This window comes from Lithobates pipiens, unplaced genomic scaffold (genome assembly GCF_037356315.1).
Source record: "Lithobates pipiens isolate NorthernLeopardFrog02 unplaced genomic scaffold, aLitPip1_a1.2 Scaffold_10, whole genome shotgun sequence".
Lineage (NCBI taxonomy): Eukaryota > Metazoa > Chordata > Amphibia > Anura > Ranidae > Lithobates > Lithobates pipiens.
The window spans coordinates 239,638,021-239,645,767 of record NW_027507686.1 but is presented as its reverse complement, the minus strand read 5'-3'; the positions used below and the strand labels follow the sequence as shown (position 1 = coordinate 239,645,767).

The window sequence follows — 7,747 nt, the reverse complement described above, 5'->3', positions numbered from 1 at the left end:
TTTTATTTAACCTGACACTTTTTTGTCACTTTTTAGGGACAAATCGGACACCTAACTGACACTTTTTTGTCACTTTTTGGGGACCAGTGTCATTATTACAGTAAAAAGTGCTGAAAAAAATGCAGTCACTGTACTAATGACACTGGTAGGGAAGGGGTTAACATCAGGGGCAATCGAGGGTTATGTGTGTGACACAACTGTGGAGGGGGGGAGGTGCTTTGACTGGGGGAAGACAGAGATCCATGTTCCTGCTTAGCAGAAACACAAGATCTCAATTCTCCCCTCTAGCAGAACGGCAATCTGCCTTGTTTACAGAACGCTCGGCAGGTCCCGCCGGACTTTGCGTCCTCCGGACGCGCTGATTGGCTCCCGCTGTGATCGGACATGGTGGAAGCAGCGCCGCCCCAGACCCTGTGCATGAAATCACGTGCAGGTACGTGATTTCACACAGGAGGGCCACCCTGCCGCGGTATATGTGCGTGGGAAGGACTTAAAGTGGTTAAAGGCATATTCTTCCTTTTTGGCAAATAAAAAAAAATATATATATATACTGTAAACGTTTTAGGCAAAGCAACCTACCCATACGTCGCTGCCTAATTCTGAGTTCAGGCACGCGCATGTGCGCCCCCGGCCACCGACCTCTGTGATTGTATACAGTGGGAGTCTGCCAACAAGTCAAGGCCAATGATCTACTGCCAAGACCTGCTGATCGGCTGTGTACAATCACCGCCCAGAGCTCTGTACACAGGGGACGATCTCTGTGTCGCAGGGATGAGAAACTTGGAGATCTATTAGTAAAGGCAGCGCACATTACACATAGTTAGGCACGCGTTTAACCCCTTGATCGCCCGAGATGTTAACCCCCAACTCAAAATTTAGAGTTTTCCCCCTTTCTTTAAAGTGACACTTAACACCTTAGCACCACAAACTGAAAACTATATTTAATCCATTTTTAATATTTTAAGCAAACTCGCCCATCCAGCCATGTGCTTTATCACTTAATCACTTTGAACCCCCCCCCCCCCCAGCATATCTAGCCGTGGCCTTCTTGAGTAAGGACAGGCGCATCATGTAGCATTTACTTCCTGGAATCCATCTGCCCTTAGCTCAGGCATGCATGAAGGAGGGTGAAGCTCTTCCTCCAGAATACCAGATGACAGGTATAAAACATTCCACAAAGACTTTTGGGATATATGACATCATTTTGACCAAGAAAACAGGAATCAAGCTGAAGAAATGTAAAAAAAATAAAGGTTAAAATAAATAATAAAAATAAAATAATAATAAAACGAGTAAATATAATATACATTCCTATCTATTTACTAATGATTAAAAATAGCTAATGTTGACTGAGAGAGTTTAGTTCCGCTTTGAGGCTTCTGGGATGTATGACCTCATTTTGTCTTAGGCCAGAAATCAACTAAGGAAATGAAAAAAATAAAATAAAAAAATCAACATGAAAATATAATACACTGTACCTTCCTATTTATTAATTGATTTCTAAGGATGAAAAATAGTTAATGTTGAGAATAAATATATATATATATATCTATATATATATAAATAGTTTAGTTCTGCTTGAAGACTTCTGGGATGTATGACATCTTTTTGGCCTAGGAACCAGGAATCTACTAAATAAATGTTAAAAAATGTTTTTTGTTTTTTTTTAAAACAAGTAAATATAATATACCTTCCTATCTATTTACTAATGGAAAGCTAAGGATTAAAAATAGTTAATTGAGACAGTTTAGGTCCGCTTAACCGCCCCAGAAGATTTTACCCCCTTCCTGACCATAGCACCTTTTGCGATTCGGCACTGCATTGCTTTAACTGACAATTGCTCGGTAGTGGGACGTGGCACCCAAACAAAATCTACGTCCTTTTTTCTTTTTTCCCCACAAATAGAACTTTCTTTTTGTGGTATTTAATCACTTCTGCTTTTTTTTTTTTTTTTTACACTTTTTGCGCTATGAACAAAAAAAAAGAGCGACGATTTTGAAAAAAACGCAATATTTTTTACTTTTTGCTATAATAAATATCCCCAAAAATATATTAAGTTTAGGCCGATATGTATTCTTCTACATATTTTTGGTAAAATAAAAAATCGCAATAAGAGTTTATTGGTTGGTTTGCGCAAAAGTTATAGCGTCTACAAAATAGGGGATCGTTTTATGGCGTTTTTATTATTATTATTTTTTATTAGTAATGGCGGCAATCTGCGATTTTTATCATGACTGCGACTGCGACATTATGGCGGACACATCGGACACTTTTGACGCTATTTTGGGTCCATTGTCATTTATACAGTGATCAGTGCTATAAAAATGCACTGATTACTGTCTAAATGTCACTGGCAGTGAAGGGGTTAACCACTAGGGGGCAATCAAAGGGGTTAAGTGGGAGTGATTCTAACTGTGGGGGGGGATGGGCTTCAACACACGTGACAGCGATCACTGGTCCCGATGACAGGGAGCGGTGATCTCTGTCATGTCACTAGGCAGAACGGGGGAAATGCTTTGTTAAAAATAGTTCATGTTGACCGAGAACACTTAGTTCTGCTTGGAGGCTTCTGGGACGTATGACATCATTTTGGCCTAGGCCAGAAACAAGGAATCTACTAAAAAAAGAAAGTTTAACCACTTGCCGACCAGCGCACGACGATGTACGTCGTCAGAATGGCACGGGCAGGCAAATGGGCGTACATGTACGTCCCTTTAAATTTGCCGCGCTCCCGCGCTGGTCGGGACCCCCGTGAGTCCGGTCGCGGGACCCGCGAACTCGATCGCCGCGGGCATCCCCGCGATCGTCTCACGGAGCGGCCGAATGGAGAAGTGCCGTAAACAACATTTCTCCATTCTGCCTAGCAACTAGTGACGCTGACCTCTGCTCCATGTGATTGGAGCAGAGATCAGTGTTCATTAAATGAAAGCCCAACCCCCCCACAGTTAGTAACACATCCATAGGAACACTTAACCCCTACACTGCCACCCACTGGTTAACCCCTTCACTGTCAGTGTCATTTACACAGGAATCACTGCATTTATATAGCAGTGATTACTGTATAAATGACAATGGTCCCAAAAATGTGTCAAAAATGTCCGATGGGTCCCCCACAATGTCGCAGTCACAATAAAAATCGCTGATCGCCGCCATTACTGGTAAAAAAAAAATAATAAAAAATTATTAATAAAAATGCTATAAAACTATCCCCTATTTTGTAAACGCTATAACTTTTGCGCAAACCAATCAATCGCTTATTGCGATTTTTTTTTTTTTTAACCAAAAATATGTAGAAGAATACGTATCAGCCAAAACTGAGGGAAAAAAATGTTTTTTTATATATTTTGGGGGATATTTATTATAACAAAAAGTAAAAAATAATGCGTTTTTTTCAAAATTGTCGCTCTATTTTTGTTTATAGCGCAAAAAATAAAAACCGCAGAGGTGATCAAATACCACCAAAAGAAAGCTCTATTTGTGGGAAAAAAAGGACGTCAATTTTGTTTGGGAGCCACGTCGCACGACCGCGCAATTGTCAGTTAAAGCGACGCAGTGCCGAATCGCAAAAAGTGGTCTGGTCTTTGACCAGCAAATTGGTCCGGTCTGAAAGTGGTTAAAACAAGTAAATATAATATAACTTGCTATTTATTTCCTAATGAATTGCTAAGGATTAAAAATAGTTAATGTTGATGGAGAAAGTTTAGTTGTAACCAAGACAAATGGAGGGAGGATCTTACTATTGGGGGGGCACATCCAGTAAGAAAAAAAAAATATAAAATGAAATATTGCTTTAGATAGACTTTTTAAGTTGGAGGACCCTGCACTATATGATTTGTTCCTCATGCTTTGACTTAGGAAAAGTGCCATACTGGTAACACAGCTAATTTTCCCTTCTAGGAGAAAGAGGTTTGTTAAGGGAAAACAATGACAGACTCTTGAACCAAGAAGACCTGAAAGGCCCACTTACTGCCCTTAAACAAGGGAAAAGCCTCTACAAGCGCAGCTCTGAGGAGGGGGACTTGAACCCTCACGCCAAGAAGAAAAAAATAGACCTCATCTTCAAGGATGTCCTGGAGGCTTCACTGGAGTCTGCCAAAATGGAGGAGCATTCTCCGATGACCAGCAGCCCGAAACTAGGGAAAAAAGTCCCCAAATATCAATTAGAGGAGCATGAGGATAAATGTAAAGCCAACCAAAAGTGTTCTCCCGCCCATAACCAAACCAGAACATTGATGGAGTGGAAGGTGCCTCATTGTTCCAACCAAGTCTTAGACAGGGAGATCGGCCTTCAGGAGGATGAAGTAGAAGATCATTCCTCCATAAAAATAGAGAGTCCCGATGAATTTTCTGCCCTTGGAGACACTAAGGCGATTCCCACCACCTCTTTCTGCCCCAACTGTATTAAGCTAAAGAAGAAGATCAGAGAGCTTCAGGCTGAGGTGGAGATGCTAAGGTCTGGAAAGGTTCCCGACGTTCCACAGTTCTTGCCTCAGAAAATCGAGGTGCCAGAATATTCAGATACCTCAGGTAAGGCTGGTCATGGAAAGCGGCACTTTTGTATGTGATATTTTTGTTGCCACTTAGAACCTTTAATTACCTAGTACACTCTTACCTGTATGAAAAAGGATTGGCCCTTTGGAAAGTAGCTTTTAATGTTTTGGTTGAGATGGTTTTACATTTTTAGGGTTGTTAGGTTGGTTTTATTAGAATCCCTATTTTTTTTATTTTTTTTTTCATATTTTTCTCAGTCCAAAATAGTACTATTCAGGGTCACATGGTGCATAAGAAACCCCAGCATGGTCCTCTTTCTCTTTACTATTGTTATAATCTCTTTTCTATTAGATGTCTTTTATTTCGCTGTTCATTTTGGCCAACTCATATTAACACATCGATTTTTTTTTTTTTTTTTTTTTTCCTGTTTTCAGCCCCAGAGAACATGTCCATTGCTCCCACCATGATGGAGGACGATGAACAGGAGGTGGACTCTGCTGACGAATCAGTTTCCAACGAGATGCTGGCGGTAACTGACGAGCCTTCCAAGATGTCAGTTGCCTCCGGCAGAAGAATTCGCCGGTTCAAGCAAGAGTGGCTCAAAAAGTTTTGGTTTTTGAGGTACTCGTCAACGTTGAACGAGATGTGGTGTCACGTTTGCAGGCAATACACGGTTCAGTCCTCTAGGACTTCAGCCTTTATTATTGGTTCAAAACAGTTTAAGATTCACACTATAAAGCTCCACAGCCAAAGTAACCTCCACAAGAAATGCTTGCAGCTCTATAAGCTCAGGATGCACCCAGAAAAGACTGAGGAGATGTGTCGAAACATGACTCTTCTCTTCAACACTGCATACCACTTGGCTATGGAAGGCAGGCCTTACTATGACTTCCGACCTCTAGCGGAACTACTGAGAAAGTGTGAACTTCGTGTGGTTGACCAATACATGAATGAAGGCGATTGTCAAATCCTGATCCATCACATTGCCAGAGCACTTCGAGAAGACTTAATAGAGCGTATCCGACAATCTCCTTTTTTAAGCATCATCTTGGATGGGCAGAGCGAAGACCTTCTTGCCGATACTGTAGCAGTCTATGTCCAATATACGAGCAATGATGGACCCCCTGCAACAGAATTTCTGTCTTTTCAGGAGTTGGCCTTACCTACGACTGAGAGTTACCTCCAAGGAATCGACAGGGCTTTCTCTGCCCTTGGGATCAGACTGCAGGATGAGAGGCCATCTGTTGGGTTGGGCATTGATGGCGTCAACATAACAGCTGGACTAAGAGCAAATTTGTACATGACAATCAGGAAAACCTTGCCTTGGTTACTGTGTTTACCTTTTATGGTACACAGACCTCACTTAGAAATCTTGGATGCAATTAGTGGAAAAGAACTTCCATGTCTAGAAGAATTAGAAAACAATCTAAAACAGTTACTTAGCTTCTACCGGTACTCCCCCCGTCTGATGTGTGAGCTTCGACTCACAGCTGCAACCCTTTGTGAGGAGACGGAATTCTTGGGTGACATTCGGGCAGTGAAGTGGATAATCGGTGAGCAGAACGTGTTGAATGCTTTGATTAAGGACTACTTAGAAGTAGTAGCCCATTTGAAAGATGTCAGTGGGCAGACGCAAAGGGCGGACGCCTCTGCAATAGCATTGGCCCTCCTTCAGTTCCTCATGGATTATCAGTCAATTAAGCTTATCTACTTCCTGTTGGATGTGATCGCAGTCTTGTCCCGCCTTGCTTACGTCTTCCAAGGAGAATACCTCTTGGTGTCCCAGGTGGACGAAAAAATAGAGGAAGCTATTCAAGAAATTAGCCGACTGACAGATTCTCCCGGAGAATATCTTCAAGAATTTGAAGAGAACTTTCGGGAGAGCTTCAATGGCATCTCCTTAAAAAACTTGCGTGTGGCCGAAGCCAAATTTCAATCCATCCGTGAGAAGATCTGCCAGAAAACTCAACTCACTCTGGCCCAAAGATTCGATTCCCGTACTCGAATGTTCGTTAAAGCTTGCCAGGTTTTCGATTTGTCTTTTTGGCCGAGGAGTACGGAGGAGCTTATAACCTATGGAGAGGAGGACATGCTACAAATCTATGAACATCTGGGTAGCGTTCCTTCCTTTATTTCCGACGTTTGCAGGGAAGCAGCTGACTCCAGGGGCAGCTTGTTGATGGAGTGGCGAGAGCTCAAAGCAGACTACTGTACCAAAAACGGTTTCAAGGACTTGATCAGCCATATCTGCAAGTACAAACAACGGTTTACCCTCTTAAACAAGATCGTTCAAATCTTGAAGGTCCTTCCTACGTCGACGGCTTGCTGCGAGAAAGGACGCAACGCACTTCAAAGGCTACGCAAAAACAATCGTTCGCGGTTAACGTTGGATCAGCTGAGCGATCTCTTAACTATAGCGGTAAACGGGCCGCACATCGGCAGTTTTGATGCCAAAAGAGCTTTGGACAGCTGGTTTGAGGAGAAATCGGGAAACAGCTACTCACTATCTGCTGATATGCTTAGCAAGATGTCCTCTCTTGACCAGAAGCCAATGCTTCACTCTATGGAACATGGATCAGAGTATTACCAAGACATTTAGGATTCGACAAGTCTGAAACTGTCGGATGCCTTTTTTTTTTTTTTCTATCTATACTCAAGTTTTGGTATATTATAAGAAAAATATAAAAATAAATATATATATATTATATATATTAATAGAAAAAATCCCACTAAATATTTACAAATGACTGAGCCTTTTTTTTTTTTTTTTTTTTGGAAGCCTCACAAAGGTAACAAATTTTATTATTTTATGGCAGCTGGGATTAAGGAGCATGGATTCCTTTACAGCCAGAATAGGATGAACCCCTCATTCTCCAGACCTCCTCCTCTTCCCCCAAAGCACGTATAAGTCAACCAGGTACTTTTTTTTTTTTTTCTTTCATTTTTCTTTTTTAGGCCAGAAAACATGTTTTGGGACCTATGTGAAAACTCCAAAAACTCCCAATAACCAGTGCGGATTTTTATTATTTAATCTTTGTTTTTCTAATTTGTATTATCGCTCTTAAATCATTTTATTATGTTTCAAAAAAAAAAAAAAAAATGTATGAACAATATTAATTTTAAGCTAAGATTCACAGAATAAGGTAACTTTTTTTTTTTTTTTTTCACTGCCTCTCAATCCAGGGTACACTGAGGTGCATTAGGGCACAGCTACGCAATTTTCCATCATTCTACTATCCAGTTGAAAAGGACCTGC

At 41.2% G+C, this 7,747-nt stretch overlaps 1 protein-coding gene across 1 annotated transcript in view; it reads left to right on the top strand.

Annotated features, from left to right (window-relative positions):
• Positions 1–7,215, top strand: part of PRDM11 (PR/SET domain 11) — a 38,521-nt gene extending 31,306 nt beyond the window's left edge. Inside the window, 3 exon segments of the mRNA XM_077450293.1 lie at positions 1,107–1,111; positions 3,898–4,527; positions 4,926–7,215. Coding sequence (XP_077306419.1) covers positions 1,107–1,111; positions 3,898–4,527; positions 4,926–7,090 — 2,800 coding nt within the window. The 3' untranslated portion in view covers positions 7,091–7,215.
• Positions 7,216–7,747: the final 532 nt, after the last annotated feature.